This window comes from Lithobates pipiens, unplaced genomic scaffold (genome assembly GCF_037356315.1).
Source record: "Lithobates pipiens isolate NorthernLeopardFrog02 unplaced genomic scaffold, aLitPip1_a1.2 Scaffold_18, whole genome shotgun sequence".
In the NCBI taxonomy this organism is placed as follows: domain Eukaryota; kingdom Metazoa; phylum Chordata; class Amphibia; order Anura; family Ranidae; genus Lithobates; species Lithobates pipiens.
Window position 1 is genome coordinate 367,537,422 of NW_027507758.1, and position 25,757 is coordinate 367,563,178.

The window sequence follows — 25,757 nt, forward strand, 5'->3', positions numbered from 1 at the left end:
CAATTCTATTCTTTTATTTTATATTCTATTCTAGGCTATTATTTTCTATTAGAATTCAGATTTATTTTATTTGAATTTTGGGAAATGATTATATTTTTACTATTCTATTTTATTATTTTTTTAATTCTATTCTATTATTTTATTTTTTATTCTATTCTTTTCAATTGCATTCAGATCAAATTTATTCTATTTCGAATTTGAATTTCAGAAGATGGTTATATTCTATTTTATTCTATTCTATTTTTTTGTTCAATTATATTCCTTTATCTGCTATTCTATTTTTTTCTGTTCTTTTTTTATATTCTATTTTGTTCTGTTTTGCTCTATTCTTTTATTTTCTATTCTGTCCCTTTTTTATATTCTATTTTTTTCTTATCTTTTATTTTCTATTCTATTCTATTTTTTTTATTCTATTCTTTTATTTTCTATTCTATTTTATTCTCTTTGGAAATTTGATTAGAAAACTATTGAAATTTGATTCAAAATCTATTCAAATTCAATTTGAAAATAATTTGAATTTCATCCGAAATGTTTAATTTTCTCAGATTCATTTAAATTTGTTACTGTTATAATTCGGTAAATTGGATACATCTGAATTGCCGAATATCTAAATGAAACAAACCACACATGTCTACTTCCCAGTCTATGAGACTGACACACACACTAGAAACTTCCCAGGGCAAGGTTAGATGAGGACTTGGAAGGCTGCTATCTTCAAGACAGACCTTATTTTGAAGTGAAGAGGATTTTTAGTAGGAGGGATAGTGATATGGGGGGGGGGGGGGTGGGGGGGTGGGGACATTTGCACTGGGAAGGGAAGAGGATTTATGCTGGGAGGGGGGGGAAGAAAATAGGGTTTTTTGTGCTGGAGGGGGAATGGTGAAAATAGGAAGAGGGTTTGTGCTGGGAGGGGGAAGGAAGGGGAGGATTTGTGCTGGGAGGGGGATGGGGGAGATAGAGGGAGGATTTGTGCTGGAGGGGAGATGGGGGAATGAGAGAGGTGATTTGAACTGGGAGGGAGAATGAGGAAAGGAGGGAGAGGATTTGTGCTGGGATGGAGAGAGAGGATTTGCCGTGGGATGGGGAAAGAAGAGAGAAGATTTGCACTGGGAGAGGGAAACAGGGAAGGAGAGAGAGGATTTACACTGGGAGGGGGAATTGGGAAAGGAGAGGAATGATTTGCACTAGGAGTAGGAATAGGGAAAGGAGGGAGAGGATTTGCAATAGGAGTAGGAATGGGGAAAAGAGAATGAGGATTTGCACTTGGAGGGAGAATGGGAAAAGAAGAGAGAGGGTTTTCACTGGGAAGAGGAATGGGGAAAAAAGAGAGGATTTGCAGTGGGAGAGGGAATACGGAAAGGAGAGAGGGGATTTTCACTGGGAGGTGGAGGGTGAACGTAGAGAGAGGATTTGCACAGGAAGGGGAATGGGGAAAGTAGAGGGAGGATTTGCACTGGGAGAGGGAATGGGAGAAGGAGAAAGAGAGGATTTGCACTGAGAGGGGGAATGGAGAAAGGAGAGATATGATTTGCACTAGGAGTAGGAAAGGAGAGAGAAAACTTGCACTGGGAGGGGGAGTGGAGAAAGGAGAGAGAGAGGATTTGCACTGGGAGAGGTAATAGGGAAAGGAGAGAGAGGATTTTCACTGGGAGTAAGAATGGGGAAAGGAGAGAGAGAGAGAGAGGATTTGCACTGTTAAGGGGGATGGGGAAAGGAGAGAGAGGATTTGCACTGGGAGATGGAATGGGGGAAGGAGAGAGAGTATTTGCACTGGGCGGGGGAGAGGCAAAGGAGAGAGATGTTTTGCAGTGATAAGGGGGATGGGGAAAGGAGAGAGAGGATTTGCACTGGGAGAGGGAATGGGGAAAGGAGAGAGGTTTTGCACTGGGAGGGGGTATGGGGAAAGGAGAGAGAGGATTTGCACTGGGAGGGGGAATGTGGAAAGGAGAGAGGATTTGCAATGGGAGGGGGAATGGGGAAAGGAGAGAGAGGATTTGCACTGGGAGGGGGAATGTGGAAAGGAGAGAGGATTTGCAATGGGAGGGGGAATGGGGAAAGGAGAGAGAGAGGATTTGTTCTGAGAAAGGTAATGGGGAAAGGAGAGAGAGGATTTGCACTGGGAGTAAGAATAGGGAAAGGAGACAGAGGATTTGCACTGGGAGGGGGAATGGGGAAAGGAGAGAGAGGATTTGCACTGTTAAGGGGGATGGGGACAGGGGAGAGAGGATGTGCACTGAGAGATGGAATGGGGGAAGGAAAGAGTATTTGCACTGGACAGGGGTGGGGGAAAGGAGAGAGATGTTTTGCAGTGTTAAGGGGGGTGGGGAAAGGAGAGAGGATTTGCACTGGAAGGGAGAAGTGGGAAAGGAAAGAGGATTTGTGCTGGGAGGTGGGATGGGGGAAGGAGAGAGAGGATTTACGCTGGGATGGGGGAAGGAGAGAGAGGATCTGAGCTGGGAGGCGGGATGGGGGAAGGAGAGAGAGGATTTGCGTTGAGAGGGAGGGATGGGTGCTGGGATAGAGAGGGAGGATTGGCATTACACACTCCTGCACCCTGCATTCTGTCCATTACACACTTCTTACCCCTGCACTCCATCCATGACAAACTCTAGACCCCTTTATTCTGTCCATTACACACTCCTGACCCCTGTATTCTGTCCATTACACACTGCCGACCCCTGCACTTTGTCCATTACACATTCCTGACCCCTGCACTCTGTCCTGCACTCTGTCCATTACACACTCCTGACCCCTGCACTCTGCCCATTACACACTCCTGACCCCTGTATTCGGCCCATTACACACTCCTGACCCCTGTATTCTGCCCATTACACACTCCTGACCCCTGTTTTCTGCCCATTACACACTCCTGACCCCTGTATTCTGCCCATTACACACTCCTGACCCCTGCATTCTGCCCATTACACGCTCCTGACCCCTGCATTCTGTCACTTACACACTCCTGACCCCTGTGTTCTGCCCATTACACACTCCTGACCCCTGCATTATGTATCCCTAAACGTTACATTGCAGCACTTTGATGTTTGAATTGCACCATTGCACTCTATTAGTGTGAAGAAAATAGTCCTGGTTTCATTTTTTAAGCAGTGCGATTATTTTTCAATATGCTGTAATATGTCACAAGGCGTTGCAGCGTATTGTTAAACAATAGAATAAAAAAAAAAGACATGAACAATTAAAAAAAATGCATGCTAACTTGTGTGACTGCGCTCTATCAAGGGCCTTGGAATGAAATGTGGGCTAAAAAGTTCGCTGTTGCTCATAAACACCCATCCGAAGCCTTTCATGTTCAGTACTGCACCGCGGAAATAACAATCGTTATCTACGGGCACCAATCTCTGCTCTGTTCCACCACATTTCCCACGCATAGTTCCAATGGGCTTTGAGACTTCTGCCCACAGTCAATATGGATAGCACGTTTCAATGACGTTGCATCGTTTTTACGTGTCCGTGTAGAAACAACTACAGAGTAGCGAAGTTCTGGAGCGCTCCAGGAAGCGGCGGTAGGGGTGCAGAGGAATGTTGTGCTGGAAGCGGAAGAGACCAGAAGAAGAGTAGAGAGACGATGAACAACAAATTTGATGCGTGAGTTCGGGACCCAGCCGCTGTCTTCATATATTTCTTCGTAATAGGAGGCGCCCGGTGTGAGCGGAACCATTAGATTGCGCTGTGGGGGGCGGTGTAGGCCGCAGCACTGTGTACACTGAGAGGAAAGCGATCGTTGTGGTTACATTGTATTGGGGAAATGAATAGCAACATTGTCACATTACCATGGAGCTGCCACGAGTGCTGATGTTAGACCATGTAAGGGGGTGACAGGGCTCAGGGGGACAGTGTGTGGGAGGCACTACATCCACCAAGCTGTATGGGAGAGGCAGAGAGGGTGAAGGAATAGTAATCATCATCTCCTATCCAGTCCTAGAGAGTATTTACTCCTCTCTTTTATGTCTGTGGCCAGAAGTAACTAGTCTCATGTATACAGACAATTCTCAGCTCCTGTGTGTATACAGCAGCATGGCCACACTCAGGTAAACACTGGAGGCTTCTTCACCACCACCTACATAAACAGGCAGGTATGGTGCTTCTTCCCAAATGCACCATAGACACGAAGGCCTCGTGCACACTGCTCACACATTTTTGTGAGTTTATGTGTTTTTTTTTTTTTTTTTTTCTGCCCTTAAAGCGGAGCACCACCCAAAAGGGGAAGCTCCGCTTGTCTGCTCCCACCCCTTTCCACTGCCACATTTGCCACCTTTTTGGGGGGAGTGGGTACCTGGTATTGACAGGTGTCCACTCCTACTAATGGCTTAGTTTGTCACGGCAAAGTGAGCCGGAAGTTCGATCTCCCTCCTCGCTTCACTGTCGGTTTCCCATAGCCAAGATGCTGGCGCCTGCACCCGAGGGCTAATTCCAAAATCGGCTCGAGTGAGGACACCGCTGGATGCCTGGAGAGGGAAGTGTCCTAATAGTAAAAGTCAGTAGCTACAGTACTTTTAGCTGTTGACTTTTCATTTTAAGGGGGAAGGCAGCACTCCCCTCTACAATTCTGGATAAAATCAGAATCACAATTTATTTTTTTTGCTTAGAATAAAGATAATGATTCTCGGGGGAACATCATATTTCACATTATACAAAAATTTGGTCTAACTTTACTGTTTAGTGGTGGTTATTTATTTTTTAATCCATTGAAGTCTTTTTTTTTTTTCCCCAAAAATTGCTTTTAAAAGACCACTGCACTAATACAGTGTGACATAAAATATTACAATGACCACCGTTTTATTCTCTAGGGTCTCTGCTAAAAAAATAAGTGTGTGTGTGTGTATATATATATATATATATATATATATATATATATATATATATATAAAAATTCTATAAACACACACATTCATTCTCTATCTCATAAAATGGCGGTCGTTGCAATTTTTTTGTATTTACGCAGTGGTTTTTCAAACTGGGGGGAAAAAACAAACATATATACCCCAATTTTTGTATAATGGGAAACATGTTACATCCTGTAAATCGAGACCAAACATGTCATGCTTTAAGTTTGCACACACTTGTGGAATTCCGCCAAACTACGGTACTTAGTCTTGGTCTAGTGCTAGAATTATTGGTCTCTCTTTGATGTTCAAAGCGATACTTCACATGTGAGGTGCAAACACCATTTACATATGTGGGTGTGACCTACGTAAGCATTCATTACTGTGCGTGTGGACAAGGGGGTGCTTAAAAAAAAAAAAAAAAAAAGTATTTATTTTAAAATATTTACACTGTCCCTTTAAATACATTTTTTGATCACTTTGTATTCTATCGCAAGGAATGTAAACATCCCTTGCGTTAACAATACACCATGACTGGTCCTGTTTATGCAGAGATCTGGGCTCTAAAAGACCTAAAATCTATCCTCTTAAAAGCAAAAGGTCAAATATATAATTAATTATATTATTTTTTTATTAATCTTTTGCCGTAAGAACAAAATTTTTTTTCATGGCCCCGGAAGTGATGTCATGATTTTGGTCCTCCAAGGGCATAGAGATTGCCATTGCTTATCTCTGTGTCAAAACACTGCCAATGCTGGTGTGTTCCTGGGCTCACCGATCAGTAACGTAAGCATGGGAAGTGGCAGGAGGGGGCTTCTAAAAGTAATCCCTCAGCAAATCTGTTACACAGACCACTTTTATCTAAAAGCCAGCCACCTAAGCAAAAAGAAAATACCAGTTATAGCGGCTAGCGGCAGCCATAACCCCGGTATTTAACGTCAAATTCATGACATTGAACCGCTGGCAAGCAGTTCAATAAAAAATCTGGCCAATGAAGTAAATGCCCAAACATGGCTTGGGTGCATTTTTTTTTTTTTTATAACACTGATTTTTACCTGTCAGGAGAAACAGCGTTTACAATACACCAGTGTGCCCTACCTGAGCAATGGCACATGCAGCTATTCACTTGTGTTGGTGGCTATATGCAGCAAATGTGGCTGCCCAGGGGCCAGAACGTGCTGGGGGTTTTACATTTCAGCACACAAGAGCTGTTAATCATTTGCGTGCAAGCAGCTTTATTTTACTTTTTCAGGGGCCGATGCTTTTAAAGTAGAACTAAACCCTCCTCTCCTATACAGCCAAGGAAGCTGCCATCTTGGCCTCTGATCTGCAGTTGCCATGATGCTGTACATGTGGTTAGTTATGACACCGGACCTCATTCACATGGGGCATGCACGTGCTGCTCAAGGGCTGCGTTTACCCACCCAATGGACAGCAATGAGAGACTGCCTGTACAGGGAACACGGCCCTTGCACGGGGTACGCATTGATACGCCCCATGTTAAAGAGTCCTAAAAATAAAATTTTTATTGTTATGCAGGACTTTGAGGCCCATAGACTTAGATCTTAGGCTCACCATACACATTACAGTCTGACCATACAATTTCTGTACAATCAACTATAGGTCGGCCAAAACAATGTAATATGAGGACCTACCAAAACTATTCATTTGTATCCAGTCGGGCAGGCCCCTAAACTGCAAGTTTGTACAAACTTTTACATCTACCAACAATCAGATTGTCGTGTGTGTGTGGTGTGAGCTTTAGGCTGGTCATACACTGTACAGTCTTCTTTAACCACTTCATCCCGGAAGGATTTACCCACTTCCTGACCAGGCCGTTTTTTGCGGTACGGCACTGTGTCACTAACTGACAATTGCACGGACATGCGAATTTGTGCCCGAATAAAATTGATGTCCTTTTTTTCCCACAAATAGAGCTTTCTTTTGGTGGTACTTGCTCACTTCTGCGGTTTTTAATTTTTGCACTATAAGCAAAAAAAGAGCGACAATTTTGAAAAAAAAAAATATATTTTTAACTTTTTGCTATAATAAATATTCCAAATAAAAAAAAAAAATATATCTTCATCAGTTTGGGCCGATATGTATTATTCTACATATTTTTGGTGAAAAAATCGCAATAAGCGTATATTGGTATGTGCAAAAGTTATTGTGTATACAAAATTGGGGCTAGATTTATGGCATTTCTTTTATTCATTTTTATTTTTTTATTGGTAATGGCAGCGATCAGGTTTTTTTTTTTTTTTAGCGGGATTGCGACAGACCGATTGGACACCTAACTGACTTTTTTTGACAACCAATGACATTATTACAGTAATCCGTGCTAAAAATATGCAGTTATTGTACTAATGACACTGGCAGGGAAGGGGTTGGCATCAGGGGCAATGAAAGGGTTAAATGTGTTCCTTCTTTGTGTGTTCTAACTGTATGGGAGAATGTGCGACTTGGGAAACTCTCACAGATCCATCTTCCTGCATAGCAGAAAGACAGGATCTGTGCGATCTCCCCTGTCAGAACAGAAATCTTCCTTGTTTACACAGGCAGATCCCCTCTCTGTCATTGCAGGGAATGACAGAAGCTCCATAGTAAGTCTATGAGTGATGTCACTGCTAGGGCATTGCACCCATTACTGTAGGAAACATGATCCGCACTCCGGTTGTTATTGTTCTTAAAAAAAATCTTCATTTTATTGAAAATCCATAGTGCACAAAAGCAGATAAAAACATTTGGCAGCCATTATTGCTCTCTTCTCTTCCCCTGAAGCCGCTGGGAGCTGATCATGTGACCAGACCGGAGCACCCTTAGAATAGGTGAGTATAGACATCTTTTCTCTGCAGAGTAGTTGGTATAGGACTTAGAGTGAGGGTGGGGGACGGTTTATGATTAGGTTTAACCCTAACTTCCACTTTAAGCAGAATTAAAGTCTGCAAGTACTACTTCCATGTGCTGTTTTTTCCCTGTTTTGATTGGCTGGGGGAATGATGTAACTTCTGTGCATGCTCAGAGGTGTTCATTGATCCTGGCACTGAAGTGTGCCAGGAATGTATATTGTATACATTCTGAAGAAGATTGCATATAGACAGGTAAGTTTGTTTTATTACAGAAGACACATAGGATGCCTAATCTGCAATAAGGGACACTCCTGTTTGTAATTTTTTTATTTGTTGAACAGTAGGAGTACGTTTAAGCCACTTGTCAGATAAAGTGTATGAATCCTCATTCCTACTCCTACATAATGGAGGAACACATACAGCCAAATTATAGTTGTTACGTTAGCATTGTTTAGTAGATTTTTATTGTATGTGGGTAGCACACCTTGTGCTATAATTACCGTTTGTGTTGCAGACTGAAAGATGATGACAGCGGGGATCATGATCAGAATGAGGAGAACAGCACACAGAAAGACAGTGAGAAGGAAAAGAATGACAAGGACAAGAATCAGAACTCCTCTAGGAAGAAGGTGGGGAGCCAGGTTTATTTATTACTATGTAGAACATGAGGAGCGAATTGGTAAGCGTGGAAGTGACGATGACCAAGTTATAGCCATCTTTTGTGCACAGCAGGAGAAACATGGGCAAGCAGCATCTCTGGGATTGCTTCTATAGGGTTTCATCAGTAAATGAACTAGAGGTAAAGGGGAGGTACTGGTAGTGCTCAGCTGAACATCTTTTGTAGATTCCGTGATCTCCAAAATGGAAATGAAACAACCTGTTTAAAATGATTACTTACTATATTGGCAACACCTTTATTGTCTAGTTTTTCTACAGGAGGACCTTTTTTGTGATGTTGATAGTAAAGCTAATGATTTTAACCTGCCCCTCTAAAACATCCTTTTAGTCGTTTTGATCTTTGCTAGAAAAGATCTGACTTTGCTGCTTCATACCTAGTATCGGCCCGTGTAAAAACAGCACAACACGTGGTATAACAGTGAGTGCAGTTGAGGTTAAGTTGTCTTGGAGAATTTCTTAGACATTTCATTAAACACATTTTGTTTGTTTTGTTTTTGTTATATACAGTATGTTTTTGTATATGGTAAGTTCATGTTTTATCATATTTATGGTAGTTAAAGCGGATCTATGGTCAGAATATAAAAACATTATGTTCATTTACACATAATATTTCAATTATTTTTAGCAAACTACTATTAATATGAACGTTCCTGAGGTTTGTAAATTTACTTTGTGACGATCCCGACACTGTTACTTCCTTGAACTCTCTGACACATTCACTATGCTTCTTGAGTAGCCATTGCTGCATCACAGAATTAACCTGCCCTCTAAACTACAGGGGTGCCGGAAAGAGGAAATACAGGAATCCCTGCTTACAGAGAGCAAGGTACTATACATCACCTTTAAAGTCATTCTAAAGGCTTTTTTTTTTTTTACAAATATAACAACATGTTATACTAACCTGCTCTGTGCAATGCTATTGCATAGAGCATCAACTTACCTCTTTTTCTGTTGTCCCCCCACCAACACTGACTGCTCTTCTTATTCTGCGTGCCCCCATAGCAAGCTGTGCTATGGAGGCACACTGCCGGGCTGGGATGGGTGCTTCCATGCACGTGCATAGCGTGGCTTGCCCCCGCTCTTTCCTTACAGGATTCAACTGAAAGCAGCAGGAGCCAGTGGCTCCTGCTGTTCTCAATAAATCCTGAAAGGAGAGGACGAGAGAGGAGCGCTGCTGCAAACTGTACAGTGCTAAAGTGAGAGAGGGCCCAGGTAAGTTTTTAGGGAGTAGGGGATGGGGAAGGGGGCTTGTCAAGTAATGCAACTCATTTTACTTTAATGCAGGGAATGCGTTAAGGATAAAAGAACCATTTTAATAATTTCTGCCCAGGCCAATTCTGACATTTCTCACATATATATTAAAACCTGCATTTGTTTGATAGAATATTACTTAGAAACCTCAAACAAAATGTTGATGGTTGCACAATATTTGCATAGCCATTTTTAAAATGCGCGTTTTCAGGAAAAAACAAATTTCACTGAATTTTTATGCACACAAATGCAATATAATACCCACATTTCTGGTAAAAGATATTACATTGAGTAAATGGATACTTAACACGTCACTCTTTAAAATTGTGCAGGTCTGTAGAATGGTGACAAACTACGGCGCATTATATTATCAATAGATAATGCAATATTATGCATTATACTATCAATAGCCAATGCTTTATAAGCCTTTACAGGTTACTAGCTTAGCATTAAACACAAGGTCTATTTATTTCTTTGGATCAATAGTTATCGCCATCACAAGGGATGAACAACATCCCTTGTGTTAACATGGGTAGTGCAGATACTCTTTACCACACCTTAACTACTTCATCCACTTAACGAAACGTCCTCAGGTGTGTCACACCAAGTTAACAGTCTGCCTTGTCGTGGAAAATATTTATAAGCACAACCATAAGAGTTGGATTTAAGACCATTACAAAGCCCATAATATTATCCCATATGCACACAGGAATCGCATTCTGTTCCTTACATTTGTAATCGGCATTGTAGCAGCCTGTAAGATACTAATGAAAAGGGGGCTAGTCCAGGTACTGCTAGCCAAGGCTCCCTTAATTTGTAGAATTTATTAGGTGTGCCCTATTATGATACACCCATTGCTCCTCCAGGGGAGCGTCATTAACCTCGAGTCGCCACTCCTCATCTGTAGGATGCCCCAGCAATGGCCATTTCAAGGCTGTTGTTTTGCGTGCTATAAATCGCTATCTATTAACATGAGCTATAACATCCTGTGTAAAATTTTCTTTGTCTAGATGGCCCAGAAAGCATATTTTAGTAGCTGAAAAATTTTGATACTAGGATCACAGCTGTAGCAGCATCCATGATCCTGGCATAAACACTTCAAACTGAGGACGTTCGATTAAATGCATGAAGTAGTTAATAATAGTTTAAAGGTGTGGTGCATGCCATCTTGTCGTGTGGTGCATGCCATCTTTTTTTCGCCTTAACACCCCCTTAGTCGTATATTTTTTCTGAAAGAGACACTGCAAAATAAAATTACGGTAATTGCAATTTTTTATGTCACACCATATTAGCATGACTGTTTACCAAATGCATATTTTCATTAAAAAAAATACAGGGGGCCCCCTACTTGCAAACATCTGACTTACAAACGACTCCTACTTACAAACGGAGGGAGATAACAGGAAGTGAGAGGAAATCTACCCTTAGGAAGGGGAATTCTCTCCTGTAAGTTTTTTTTTTTTTGTTTTTTTTTTGCCACATCAGTATTTTTATATCGGAGACTAGATTCAGCTTGCCGCTCATACGTGTCTCATTCATAATTCCACATCATCGTGGCTTATTTAATTTCATATATTTTCTCTAAAATTCCTTGTGATTACATAGTCAATACATAAAATTTTAAAAATACAAACAAGAAAAAATAAATAAACAATGTCTCCTGTAAGAGTTAATATGGTAAAAAGGTGTCTCCACTGATGCTTTATCACCAATCCTTGTTTCCCTAACAGCCCAAAATTTTCTAAATCCAATTATCATTGGGACAGAAAGTGAGGTGAAGTCTGTACAAGGGCACAGACCGCTAAACAAATGTTACAGGGGTGATAACCCCATGTTATCCAAAAAGCTTAAAAATAGATTTTTTGGCTGGGGCTACACTTAAAAAATATACCTGTTCCGACTTACAAACAGATTCAACTTAAAGAGGAGCTGCACCTTTAAAAAAAATATTTAAAAGCCAGCAGCTACAAATATTGCAGCTGCTGACTTTTAATAAATTGACACTTACCTGTCCCAGGGTCCATCGATGTCAGCGGCAGATGACGAGCAATCGCTCGTCTCTCTGCTGCCCCTGCCGCCATCCTCTGTCAGGGAGTCGGGAAGTGAAGCATTGCGGCTTCACTGCCCGGTTCCTTACTGCGCATGCGCGAGTCGCGCTGCGCGTCTCCACTGGTCCCCGCTGTGTCCTGGGAACTGTGTGTTTCCCAGAACACAGCGGGGGGGCGGGGCATCTGCGGCTAGCTTGTCCCGGAAGTGGTTACAGTTAACTTGATTATCCAGGTAACTGCACCCCCCTCCCCCCTGAAAGGTGCCGATTGTGGCACCGGAGGGGGGGAGGGATCAGATGAGCAGAACTTCCACTTCAGGGTGGAGGTCCGCTTTAAGAACAAATCTACCATCCCTATCTTGTTTGTAACCCGGGGACCCCCTGTACATTTTAGTGTACACAAACACACTATTTTATTTTTTTTCTTTATTTTTTATGAGGTTACATCCAGTAAATATGCAACATATCAAGTCTTAAAATTTGCATGTCTATGAAATGGCATCTTCAGTACTCAAGTACTTTCTGGTGCTTATGTAAGTGATCACCACCAGAAGGATAACCATTGGTGTGACAAGTATGTACACACCCTCAGGTGCTGTAGCTTGTGAATCAGCAGGGATTGTGCTGATAGTCCTGCCCCCTGCAGCATATATATATTTTTTTATTCCACTATAGGGCAAGTGGGCACAGCCTACCAAAAAGTGGAAACTGCTCTGAATTCAGGAGTAGTGCAGCTTTATTGCCATACAATCAGAGGAAGCTGCATTGGGTAGACTTCATTGGTAGAATAAACAAGTATCTGTAGGACTTTTCAGGGGGGATTAAGAGAAACCGTAAGAGCAGATGTAGCTAGAGACGTTTTATTGGGGAAGGTTTATATATAAATACATTTTTTATTTTGTACAAAAATCTAATTTAAGAATTGTTGCTTGACAAAGAAAAGAACTAAAAACAACTTGTCCTTTTAGTGTGTTGCACATAGAATTGTTTTCTTATTCTTTTCACAAAGGCAGTGACGGTTAAGTGTCTGTCCCGACATGTTTCACCACCAGGTGCTTCCTCTGGGTATTTTTTTTTTTTTTTAACAGTCTAGTTAAAAAAACAAAACATACTAAAATGGTATATAATAATGCAATACAGAGCTAAAAATAAATATTGTTGTTTGCCATGTTTAGCCATATCATTGCTTACCCAGAACAGTCTCCCAGTACTTCCGGACGAGCTATATGTTCTTGGGGTGACACTATGGTTTATGGTGCCCACGTGTTTTATTCAGTAATCCTTTTTAGTAACTTGTAAATCATCATTATGTTATAGCTGGGTCTTTGTGGGCCCTCTGTGGTCGCACTGCGCTCCTGGTTTTTTTCTGCACTGCCTCAGTGGCTCCTGTCCAGAAGTACTGGCGGACTGTTCTGGGTAAGCAATGATATGGCAAACCACAATATTTATTATTTGTTTCTGGCTCTGTATGGCATTATTATATACCATTAGAGTGTGTTTTATTTTTTAAATGACTGTTAAAAAATCCTCTGAGGAAGCTCTTGGTGGCGAAACATGTTGGGATAAACACTTAACCATCACCACCTTTGTGAAAAGACTAAGCAAACAATTCTATGTGTGACACACCAAAAAGACCAGTTTTTGGTTCTTTTCTTTTGTCGAAATAACAATTTTACTCAAGTCGTCTTTCAGGTCGGCACCCTGAGAGATGACTGGTCCCACCACAGGAAACACAATCGACAAAGAGGTTAAAACCCTGCCCCTCCCTGTGTTCCTCAGTTTTTGTTTGTGTTTCCCCACAGTGAAACCATTAAATTTTTTTCCTAAAAGACCCGAAAACCTTGTGCTGGTGGTCTCCCCTGGGAGCCAGACTGCAAGCTTATGAAGCTTTTTGGGTCTGGTAGGGGGTTGTTTCCCTTCCTGGGGGGGGGGGGGCTTGGAAGAACCCCCCTGAGAACTGAGGGACCTGGGTACAGTGGGGTACCCAGAACTTCAGGGACCACTTTTTTGCTCCCTTACCTGGCAGGTGTCCGTTCAGCAGGGGGAGCTGGCGGCCAGATTTCCCATGGGGCGCACCTGAGCACAGTGTTCCCCAACTCCTGAGGCTCCTGCAGGGTCGTGCTGGCAGTGAGGATGATGCCGGTCGGCAGGTCTCATACGGAGGAGTGAGAGCTCAGCGCCACCTATCTGGCATTCGGAAGAGGAATGAAATGGCTTCCTCTCCAGAGCTGGAAATTACGTCTCTGCATCTCCCATGTCCCTTCCGGTTCAGGGCTTCAAGATAATGACAGCGTTGTTGGAACAGAGATCTGACTGGCAGAGGAGCAGGTGTCCACATCCTTCTCTAGCCAGTTCGGTCAGTACCAGCCCACTTAGAGGAGCTTTGAGGTGGTGTGGCCACGGGAGGAGAGGCCCACAGCAGCTGCAGCTATTGAGGAGGCCACAGGGGGTGAGTCGGCCTAGCTGGCAGGGGTAATGATGGGGGAGTGGACCCTGACTCTTACCCCTGTGGGACACAGCAAGAGTGCATTACTTTTTGGAGGACTAGCTTATGCCTCTCTTATAGGAGAGGATGTCGCTGCTCAAGTGGTCGCCAGCCATCCTGCGACAGCTCCTTCCTGCTCTAAGTGATACAGGTATTGTAATGACTAATTACCTCAGGACCATTCTAAGCCCTTTTGCTACAAATGTATCCACAAGCTAGCAGGGAAAGAAACATCTCAGGTCATGAAGGACTTTCTCTCCATACAGACAGAGATGCTGTCAACTCTTAGCCCTTGTACGCACGGTCAGACATTCTGACGGAATATTTCCGATTGGACCGTGTTGTCGGATAATGCGACCATGTGTGGGCTTCATCAGACTTTTTCTGTCGGAATGTCCGACCAACAAAGTTTGAGAGCTGGATATAAAAATTTTACGACAATATGATCGGACTTTGTCCGATCGTTTGTAGAGAATTCTGATCGGACAAAGTGCCACGCATGCTCAGATCAAATTCCTAGACCAAAGCTATTGGCTACTAGCCTGAACGTAGTCCCGTCGTAACTAAAAAACGTCATCACGTTACGAACGATCGGATTTTCCGACAAATTTGTCCGACCATGTGTATGCCACACCAGTTTTGAACAAAATCCGTCTGACAAAATCTGCTTAAAGCCTTCCAAGCAACCCTTAAGTCTAGGGAGCTGGCATTCCACACTAGCAGAGAGGGTTCTTCCTCCTACGAGGGTTCCTCCACCAGCAGGGCAGAGGGCAGTAGACTAAAGGTGTCCTGAACCCCTGAGATCTCTTCCCTCTCAGGTCTCTGAGGAAGAAGTGGAGGCTGAAGCCCCTGATCAGTTTTTCTGACTAGGGCATAGAGGACAGTCAGGGGGAGGAGGACCCCGATATATGGCCTCCTTAGGGCAGTTTATGCATCAGAGGAGATACAGGAACCTGCAGCCCATGTGTCTGCCCAAGACAGGATGTATAGAGGCTTGGTTAAGCCCCAGTCCAAGGTTCTCCCGATTCGCCAGGACCTTAAAGATATAATTTTAAGAGAATGGAAGGAGCGTAGGTGCCTGTTCAAGGATGAAGAGGAGTAAACATTCTTTTAGATACTTGGCCCAGGTGTCTAAATAGTCAGACCTCTCCTTTTTTTGAAGATGCAGGCAACATCAGGGACCAGATGGACCGTCGGGCCGAAACCCTCCTGCGCAGGGCCTGGGAAGCCAATGCAGCGGCTATGAGCCCTGCTTTTGCTACAGGCCTGTGTGGCCCGGAAAGCAGACGTGGGTTACCATATTGATGGACCATGTATCGCAAACCTAAATCCCAAGCAGGTCTTGGACTCCCTAGAAGTCATTGGTAGGGCGGTAGCTTACTTGGCACATGCAGTTGTTGAAATGCTACAGACAACTGCAGTTGGGGGCCCCTGTTGAATTCCGTAAGGAGAGCCTTGTGGGTGATCTGGGAGGGGGACAGCACATCAAAGACATGGCTGTGTGGACTCCCTTTTGGATTGTTCCCTTCTTTTCGCCGCCGGGTTGGACCAGGCTCTTTCTAGGCCTATGGAGAAGGGCAAGAAGTTACCCATAAAACCTAAAAGGGATAAGGGAAGCCCCCCCCCCCTTTTTTTATTTATTTTTTTGAGGCCCCCCAAGCTAAAAACCAGTTTAGAGCAAAAAAGGAAAGCGGTGCTGCCAGGGGATGGGGGTCAGTAAAGGCACACAGAAGGGAGGTCTCCTCTTCCCCCAACCAGAAATTTACTGACCAGACTCAAAGTGATGTCGGGGTGGGGGGCAGGTTTTCCAACTTTCTCTCCTAGTGGGTAAGGGTTACTCAGTGTTCCCACATTCGACAGGTTGGAGCTTCTCTCCTCCCGTCCTCCGAGTTTCCTCTTAACCCACCTTCCCAAGGAGTGGAAAAATTTGGTGGGTCTCTTACAAAGCGTCAGGCAGCTGGCAAAACAGAGGGTCATAGTGCCAGTTCCAGCGGAGCAATGCGGACAGGGATTCTATGCCCACATTTTTGTAGTCCCAAAGTCCTCAGAAAAGTACCGCCTCAAAAATCTAAGAAGGCTAAACGGGTTCCTGCAGTACAAGAAATTCTGCATGGAAAGCATTTATAATCTCAGGAAGCACCTTCTGTAAGACATATTTTATGGTCACTATAGACCTAAAGGACGCCTACCTTCACATCCCCACTTTTTCTGAGCATCAGGCCCTTCTAAGGTTTGTGATCCCCTCCGATCAGGGAGTGCAGCATTGGCCGTTTTGTGTACTTCCCTTTGGACTGGCAGCCAGTCCGAGGGTATTTACAAAGATTCCTTCAAAAAGTCGCGTGACGTGGGACACAACGCGTAGGAGGAGCCAGTGATGAGGATCAGTGAGGCTGGTGTCAGCAATAGATGAGCGGTGTGTGTTTTGTAACATGCTCTAGCCGGCTGATTATTTCTTACCTGGAAGTGCAGATTGCCCTGAGGTTTTGTGAGTGGAATCTTTGCTTTTACATATTCGTTAGTGCATATTATACATATTGCGCAATGATATGTGTCTCTGCTTTATTGTATGAGTCTGCATACAGGGACGGCGGCCAGTCTTAACTTGGGAATCCAGACATATCGTAAAGACCGTAATAGTGGCTTTGAGAGATTGGTACATTTGTATATTGGAATGAGCTGAAATAAGCCTAATTTGGAAGCTACACCAGGAGATTGGACATTTTTATTTGTATCCATAATCTTTGATGTGTATGTATTGGACTTTTTCCGCGATATTGGAGTAACACGCATATGCGTTTATGTAATATCCATTGTCTACTCATCATGTTATCAATTTCATTTTTAATGTATGGGAATTTTTTTGGAGCCCTCTGATTGGAGTGTACTAAGCACATCAGCACTTTATTGATTTAGCACTTATTTGATTAAGTATATTGGGAGTTAACTAAGCATATCATCACTTTAGCACATATTTGATCAATTATTAAGCACTTAGCACTTTATTATATTATTTTTAAGCACTAGTACTTTTGTAGGAAATTGGGCATATTGTGCATTGGATTACTATTGGCAATTTCAAGCACTTGGCACTTTGTTTTCAAATTGGACACAGTCACTTTTATAATTATTGTCATGCTGTCTATTTTGCACTACTGATGCACTAGGTGGGAAGTTAATTATAATGCATCATTTGGAATTGTCAATCAATATCTGTAGTGTCGGATCACTTTGATATGATCGCAGCTTAATTATTTAGTAATTTTTCAGCCTTTGAGTTTTTTTTTATATCCATTTTTACGCTTTAGTATTTTTTATCACTATTTGCAAAAATCATTGCAGAGGTGATGGAGTACCTCCATCTCCAGGGGGTAGCACTGATCCCCTATCTCGTTGACCTATTGGTTTACAACCAGAGTCGAGATCTCCTTCTTACCAACCTGGAGAAGGTAGTAAGTACCTTTATGGAATCCCTGGGGTGGATAATCTGCCAGGAAAAATCCTGATTCCCACACAGACCAAGGTCTATTTGGGATTCCTGGTGGATTCAGCAGCATGGAAGCTTGTCTTGCCTTAGGGGAAAGTAGAGGGTCTCATGGCGGCAGTATTATCCCTTCTAGAAACAGAACAGGATTATGAGAATTCTCGGGTTTCTGACATCTTGTTTTCCTGGTCCTGTGGGCCCAGCTCCATTCCAGGGGTCCCCAGCAATTCCTCCTATCCTCCTGGGATGGAAAAAGAGGGTTGCTGGATGACAGGGTCTCCAATCCGGAGGGGGTGAAGAAGTTCTTTCAGTGGTGGCTCAGTCCTCAGAGGTTGCAGGTTGGTCACCTTTGGGCCCAGCTCCAACCCCTTAGGGTAACACGAGATGCAAGCGCCTGGGGGGCGAATCGGAATCGGGGGCAAGGAGGTCCAGATTCTTTCTGACAACGTGACCTTGGTGGCCTTCCTGAATCATCAGGGAGGCACCAGGTCACGCATTCTTCTGTACCTGGCTCAGGAGTTCCTGAAGTGGGCAGAACATAGAAGGAACTCTATCTCAGTGGTACATATAAATACCTCAGTCTGTAGACGATTCACCAGGCGGAGTGGGAATTGAACCCCGAGGTGTTTTCCCTGGTGTGTCGAAAACTTTGACAGCCCAGAGATCGATCTCTTTGCACGCAGAGGGAACAGGGAAGTAAAGAAGTTCTGTTCGCTTTCCAGAGAGAACGGTTCAGAGGGGGTAGACGCATTGGCTCAGGTTTGGGATTTCCACCTGGCTTATGCCTTTAAGCCCTTAGTCTTCTATCAGAGGGTAGGCTGGTTCTGATCGGCCCCTGGTGGCCCAAGAGGACCTTGTTCCCAACTCTGGGAAATTGGTCCGGATCTCCCCCTGAGCGCCTCCCGGAGAGGCAGGACCTTCTCCAGGGCCCAGTTTGCCACAAAACCCCAACTTCTTCAAGCTGACGACTTGGCTCTTGAAAGGGAAAGTTTACGCCAAAGGGGCTGTTCTGAGAGAGTAATCAAAACCCTTCTTTTAAGTAGGAATCCAGTTACCCCGCATATTGACGCCAAGGTCTGGTGAGTCTATTGCTGGTGCCAGGCAAAGGGGATTTCCTGGCAAGAGATCCCTGCGATCCTGGACTTTTTCCAGGATGGCATGGATCAGGGGATAGAAGCCAAGACCCTTAAGGTCCAGGTCGCAGCCTTGTCCAGGTTTCTTTTATTTATTTTTTTGGACAAAAGATTTACTCTTGATTTACTCCTGATCAAAAGATTTTTGTCACCTAGAGAAAGGATGTCCCCCAGTGCAAATGAGCAAATTTCTGCCTTGGGACTTAACTCTAGTTTTAGAAGCCCTAACCAGGGCACCGTTTGAGTTGTATGCTCATATCCCTCTTAAGTTACTCAACCTTAAGACAGCCTTCCTACTGACCATCATGTCAGCCAGGAGGATAGGTGACATCCAGGCTCTGTCAATTAAAAGAGCCCTTTTTTCTATTATTTGAGGACAGGGTTGTACTTGGGCAGGATCCCCTGCACCTTCTGAAGATGGTCTCAAGGTTACACAGGACTCAAAAGATTGTCCTTTCTTTTTGTATCAATCCTCAGAATGAGAGAGAGTGTTCCCTTCACTGTTTTAGATGTCAGGCGTTGTCTGATTTATTTGGATAGAGTGAAGGAGTTAAGAAAATCCAGTCACCTATTAGGTTTTTTTTCAGCCAGAAAAAGGGTCAGCAAGGTTCTAAGGCAGTCATAGCAAGATGGATCAGGCAGACCATTACCATAGCCTATGAGCAGACGGGTAAGACAGTTCCCTCTAACCTCAATGCGCATTGTATTCGGTTTCTGGCGACCTCTTGGGCAGAAAGGGGAGGAGCATCGGTATAACAGATATGCAGAGCAGCTAGGTGGACAAGCCAGAGCACCTTCCTGAGACACTACAGGGTGGAGTTTCTGTCGCCTCAGAATCTGGCATTTGGTAGAAAGGTTCTACAGGCTGTTGTCCCACCCTATGGTAGGCCTGAGCTACTTGCTCTTCTCTCAGGGTGCCGTCCTGGAAGACGACTTTAGAAAATGACCAGTTACGCTTACCTGTAACGGTATTTCTGGGAAGTCTTCCAAGACGGCAGGCCTACTTCCCACCCGTTCTCTTTGTATGATTGGTTTGATATAAGGATTTGAGGTGTTTCGCTCTTGTGCACTGGTTTGGGTCAATACTTTTTCACAACTGAGGAGCACAGGGAGGAGCGTGTGTTTTAACCTCTTTGTTGATTGTGTTTCCTGTCAGGTGGGGCCAGTAATCTCTCAGGGTGCCGTCCTGGAAGACTTCCCAGAAATACCGTTACCGGTACGTGTATAACTGGTCATTTTTACCTTTTTTATTCATACAAAATTCAATGTGTTTTTCTTATATATAAACCTTTATTTTTTTTTATAGCACTGTAAAATTCCACAAAAAACTTCTCTATCTATTTTCTATCCAGGAATGTTTTGTGCCTATTTGAATTTGTCACTAATCCATATCACAACACATTCCTGTAAGAGCACATGTACCTATAATTGAACTGTAACCTTAATCATAAAGAACTGTTCTGTCTTTAAGGTATTCCTATGTGATTTTTTTTTTTTTTTTTTTATGTCACTATTGTATTACTGCTCACAGTTCCTCTGGATTACCTAGTTGACCCTCTCCTGATAGTAAAATGACCATGCAAAGCATGGAAATCGATCCGTGCTATCGTGGTCAGTTTACGTCCTCTGTCATTCCTCAGTTGGATACAAGCACACTGTGCATGTATCATCCATGGTCCATGTAAAAACCCCACCCATTCCTCCTCCATTTACTGACTGCCTGTGGCTTCCCCCAGACAGCTGATAAGCCTCCTTCCCCACTGCAGCACATTTTTGAACGAGAGGCTAACGTTCTACTTTTATTATTTACATATTTATTGCAGATTTTTATATAGTATGAACAATTTACACAGCGCTTTACATATTGTACATTCTCATCAGTCCTTGTCCTCAAGGAGCTTACTATCTAGGGTCTCTACCTAACATGCATACACATACTAGGGTCAATTTAGACCAGAATTGAAGTATAACTAAAGGCAAAACTTTTTTTTTTTTTTTTTTTTTTGATAGAGTGAAGATGGATTAAGAACAAGTACCCCTGTCAGTTTTTATTGCGTTCTGTGCCTGTTTAGGGAGATTCACCCTCTCTATTTGTCCTGTTTACCCTTATTAAAAGTTGTAGTAAAAAACAAATTCTAACTTTTGGGTTGTCCCCAGAAAACGAATGGTGGGGAAATCTTCCAATGGCAGCACTAGTTCTGGTAACGTAAGGGTCCCCAAGAATTCCCTTAAATTGCAGTGATTTCCTCTCACTTCCTGTTTGGCTATGAGACAGGAAGTCAAGAGAAAATCCCCCCCAGATGGCAAAATTGAATTAACCTACCAGCATGTTTATGGAATGGGAGGAAACCCATGCAAGCACAGGGAGAACTTACAAACTTCATGCAGGTAGTATCCTAGACAGGATTCGAACCAAAAACCATAGTAATGTAGTTTGCGGTAGATGATCATGTGCTATATTTGGAAGATGACTAAAATTTTATATCTGTTTCTTTCTTTTGCAGATCGTAGTGCCAGGTCCAGCAGAGCACCCTTTACAATATAACTACACATTCTGGTATTCTCGCAGGACACCGGGTAGACCAACCAGCTCTCAGAGCTATGAACAGAACATCAAGCAAATCGGTACCTTTGCCTCTGTGAGTGCATGATGGACATACTAAATGTATGATTGATATACAGTCCATTTGTGACCAAGTCTGGTCTTGCTCCCACCAGAACACTTTTCACACCCCCCCTTTTTTTTTTGTCTCCATTCGAATATACTTTAATGCCAAATTGCAGGTTATCGCACCTGAAAATGCTTGACAATTCATCAGGTGTGAACAGGTCCTTGGGGCTTTTTTTTATTTTTTTTTTTTTTTTTTTACAGCGGGCATGTTTCCATAAAATTTGCTGAGTTTTATATTTTGTGTGAACAAGGGAAAAATTAAATAGCTTTCACACCAGTGTATAACATTACAGTATGCTGAGAATGTCGTACATGCTGCATTTTAAATGGGTTGATTGCATTAAGTATGAACACTTACTTTTTTGGTGTGGCCAGGGGGTGGTAAATGCAGCTAAACTGATCGCACCAAAAAAAAGTATATCTTGATACTTGTTACACACTGCTGTACACATGCCCACACAGGCCTTGGCGAAGATTAGATCCCCTCTCACACTTGCCGGGCAGTACTGCGGCTGCATGCCACCCTATTAAATGAATGGGGACACACCACAACGCTGTTCAATTCATGCAGTTGTGACCTGGGTCAGCATTTTCAAGGTTAAAACAGGGAAGTGATTAGGTGACATATGGCCTGTCGAACGCCCTCTAAAATGCGATCCACCACAGATGGGGACTGCAAGGGCTGCTGCGCATCAGAATGAGCCTCAAGAATTTTCAATCTTGCAGTGACTTTCCGTGATTCTCTCCTAGTTAAATTTCCTAAACTAAAAATAATTTTTTAATCACAAGCAAACATCAGTATGTCAGGATGTCCTTTCATCTATGAAGTAATCAATGTTCATAAACAATAAATCGTCTCCCTAGTATTTAAAGCAGTTGTATTTTGACTCTTACCTGCAGGTAAGCCTATAATAAGGCTTACCTGTAGGTAAAAAGAATATCTCCTAAACCTGTACGGTTTAGGAGATATTCCCCTCTCAATGAGCCGCTGACCTTAGTGGCGCATGCCCCCCTGGAATTCTCGGCTGAAAGTCTGGCAGAAGCCAGATCTTGGCAGGAAGAAAACTCCAGCGCGCATGCGCGGGAGTGACGATATCGCTGGAGCCGCAATACTTGGAAGACGCGCCGAGGGAACATGTCGGCTCCCTCGGTGTGGACCGAGTGAGATGCCGGTGTCTCATTCTAAAGTAAGTATTTCATAATGAGCAAGTATGTGGCGCATACTAGCTCATTATGCCTTTTCCCTTTTACAGGTGTAAAAAAAAAATCAGCGGGTTTACTCCCACTTTAATTATGCAAAAATTTATTTTATAGCCAGTTTATTAGTAGGAAAAAGGAAATCGTAATATTAATTGAAAAGGTCATCTTGATAATATTTATGTATGTCCTTGTTTTGCATTTGGTTCCAAGATTATAACCTAAAATAAACAATTTGGTAAAAGCAGTATTGACAGTCTGCTGCCTTTCCCATCATAGGTGGAGCAATTCTGGAGGTTCTACAGTCACATGGTACGTCCCGGAGAATTGACAGGGCACAGTGACTTTCACCTTTTTAAGGAAGGGATCAAGCCAATGTGGGAGGTGAGATATTACATGGTGATCATCACAGGGACTGTATTCTGCACTTATAGTAAACTGGAACTCCAGCTATAGCTAGTTTTCATTGCATATAGTGGGGAATGTTATAGCTTCTGTAGCTTCTTTATTGTGTTTTTTTTTTTTTTAGTTTTTACCGCTCTTGTCCTGTCAACAGTGATCCCAGGAGAGGAAGTGAGAGCAAATGTCTCCAATGAAATAATAAAACATTTAGAGTGGGGAAAAGCTAGAATTTCTGTCATGGTTTTTAATTATGATCTGTATCGCTGCTGGCAAAATTTACTTCATTTTCTGGAACATTAAGGGCCTGTGTGGATTGGCTTTTGGGTTCAGAACTGCTTCTCTTCATGTACAAGTGTGTGGGAATGCAAAAGCAGCTCAACTGCTCCTATAACACATTCTGAACGATCAGTATGGATCAGTATGGAGGTCAAAACTAGTGTTCCACCATCTTCAGCGGTGCTAGACAAAAATTGACAAGTGACAATTGGTTTCCCCATGTGTGTAAGCCCACGTTCAGATTGGGCTGATTTGGCATGCAATTTGCCAGAAATAGCCAGAAATAGCCACCGATTTAGTGTCAATCACAGTGTCCGAATTGGTGTGGCGCAGCACTGATTCCCAAAAGTAGTTCCTGTACTATTGTGTGTTGTGTTTTTTTTTTTTTTTTGTTTTTGTTTTTTTGTGACTTCGGTGGCGATTTGAATAGACATCTATGCATGAACTCGCACAGATGTCTGTCAAATCTCCAACGAAATCGGTCTGCATTGCCAGTTTAAAATCATGCGAGTTCAGCTGAACTCACACAATTTCTAACTTGCAGCAGTGGGAACCCGGGCTAAATAAATGTTGGCAAGCTGAATGTATTAATTATACTTATTTTAACAGCTGCCTGTCTCATGGGATATATTATTTTTTCTCTGTGTGTAGGATGATGCAAACAAGAATGGAGGAAAGTGGATAATTCGCCTTCGTAAAGGTCTAGCATCTCGGTGCTGGGAGAATCTTATCTTAGCCATGCTAGGAGAGCAGTTCATGGTTGGGGAGGAGATCTGTGGAGCTGTGGTCTCTGTTCGCTTTCAGGTGAGTCTACTGGAAGTAAAGAAAAAAATGCACGTCTTGCTTTTTCTCGGCATCTGTATACTTCTCATTTAATGCCACAAGGTTTCAGATAATTGAAAATTCTCAGGGTTTTTGGTTCATATATTGCGTTACATGTTAATGGTGGGCTATTGCAAAACCTAAACCTGCTCTCTGCCATATTCTAAACCTAATATATCTAACCCTGTAAATCAAAAATCGCTGTACTTGCCTATTCGGCAGCCAATCCTGTCTAGTCCCAGTGTCAGCTGTCAAGGGCGGCTTCAGTGTGGAGGCAGGTGCAGGAGTGGCAGCCGACAATGGAAGCCCCATAGTAAGTCTGGGTGAAATCACTTCTCATACATTTCACAGCCATTGTTGAACCTCTCCTACACGCAGCTTCTGCTGCTGGAGACCAGACTGGATCGCTGCAGAATAGGTAAGTATAGCAATTTTTTTGCTTTACAGGATTGCATAGATTAGGTTTACAATGTAGCAGGGCGCAGGTTTAGAGTTAGTTTTGCTTGGACTATTTACTTGAAAGTAATTCCTCTCTGGTCAGTCCCTACTTTACTCTGTAAAATGTACTTGCTTATAGCATACTTTAGTGAACATATAGTACCCTTATGGCGGGTAGACAGACACAGTTTGAGGAGAGCAACAGACCCAGGTCAGGATTTCATATCATGCATTGTATTGTTGTATTGGAAGTGAAAGTTAACCTGGGCCCCTGGTAGCACGATGGTGCAGGTTGCCTTTCTGCGTTCTGGACACAGGTTTAAAATGGCCGTTAACCCTTACATATACCCAGTGAAGGGACTATCCTCAGGTGATGCAGAGATGTATAAGCTTGTCTGAGCTGTCAGAAAAAAGGGGGCTGAGAGCAGAAGTTACACTCTGCAGAGCTCAGTGAGGAGAGCTGATTGGAGAGAAGAGACACACCTTTACACTGCGCACAGGAACAGCGCTAATGCTGTCACTCTGCTGGAGTTCCCTCCCCTGTCCCTATTTTTTCTCTTTGTTTCAGGAAAAAATGTTATTCATGAGATGAAGTAATTCATGCTGATGGCAGATGAACAAAGCAGCAGACAGAAATTACCCTTTCTTTTTTTTTTTTTTTTTTTATTGTGATTTTTAACTGAATATCAGAAAAAATATATTGACAGCATGACAACCGGGCCACACAAATCAAACAAAACCAGACATCAGCGCTAGGCAACCAGTACAACTCCTTGGCCAATGCACAGCATTTTCAGTATGGTGATATCGATCATTAAATGTGCTGGGTCCTATAAACCGGAAATTACAGATATGGTATGAAATATTCACACCCCCAGTATTACCTTGGGGAGATGCAGATTAGAATACTGCTTTCGCTGAGCATCCAATTATATCACTGTTGATGTGTTTCGGTTGTTCTTGCAAACCTGGCCTGTTAGTGGGTCCTGAGGACAGGAATGAGAACCACTAGTCTAAGTGAACTGTCGCAGTTCACATGTCAAGATATCCTCATATTTAATACATTTCAGACTCTAAGAGCATCTGAACAGAGTGATCTGAACCAAAAATGTAGACATATTATTTGCCCATCCACCCCACACCTTATCAAACTTAGTGGGCACTCCCCTGCTGGCATATGTGG

General features: G+C 43.0%; 1 protein-coding gene across 2 annotated transcripts in view; it reads left to right on the plus strand.

The window, feature by feature from the left end:
* The first annotated feature begins 3,452 nt into the window (after positions 1-3,452).
* EIF4E2 (eukaryotic translation initiation factor 4E family member 2) overlaps positions 3,453-25,757 on the plus strand; it is a 32,893-nt gene continuing 10,588 nt past the window's right edge. Inside the window, exons 1-6 of one of the 2 annotated variants that reach the window (XM_077487636.1) lie at positions 3,453-3,606; positions 8,208-8,322; positions 19,925-19,984; positions 21,273-21,407; positions 22,916-23,020; positions 23,966-24,118. In XM_077487636.1, the coding sequence (XP_077343762.1) occupies positions 3,587-3,606; positions 8,208-8,322; positions 19,925-19,984; positions 21,273-21,407; positions 22,916-23,020; positions 23,966-24,118 (588 nt within the window). In that variant the 5' untranslated portion in view covers positions 3,453-3,586. The remainder of the gene's footprint in view (positions 3,607-8,207; positions 8,323-19,924; positions 19,985-21,272; positions 21,408-22,915; positions 23,021-23,965; positions 24,119-25,757) is intronic. The other variant, XM_077487637.1, reaches the window with a different exon arrangement.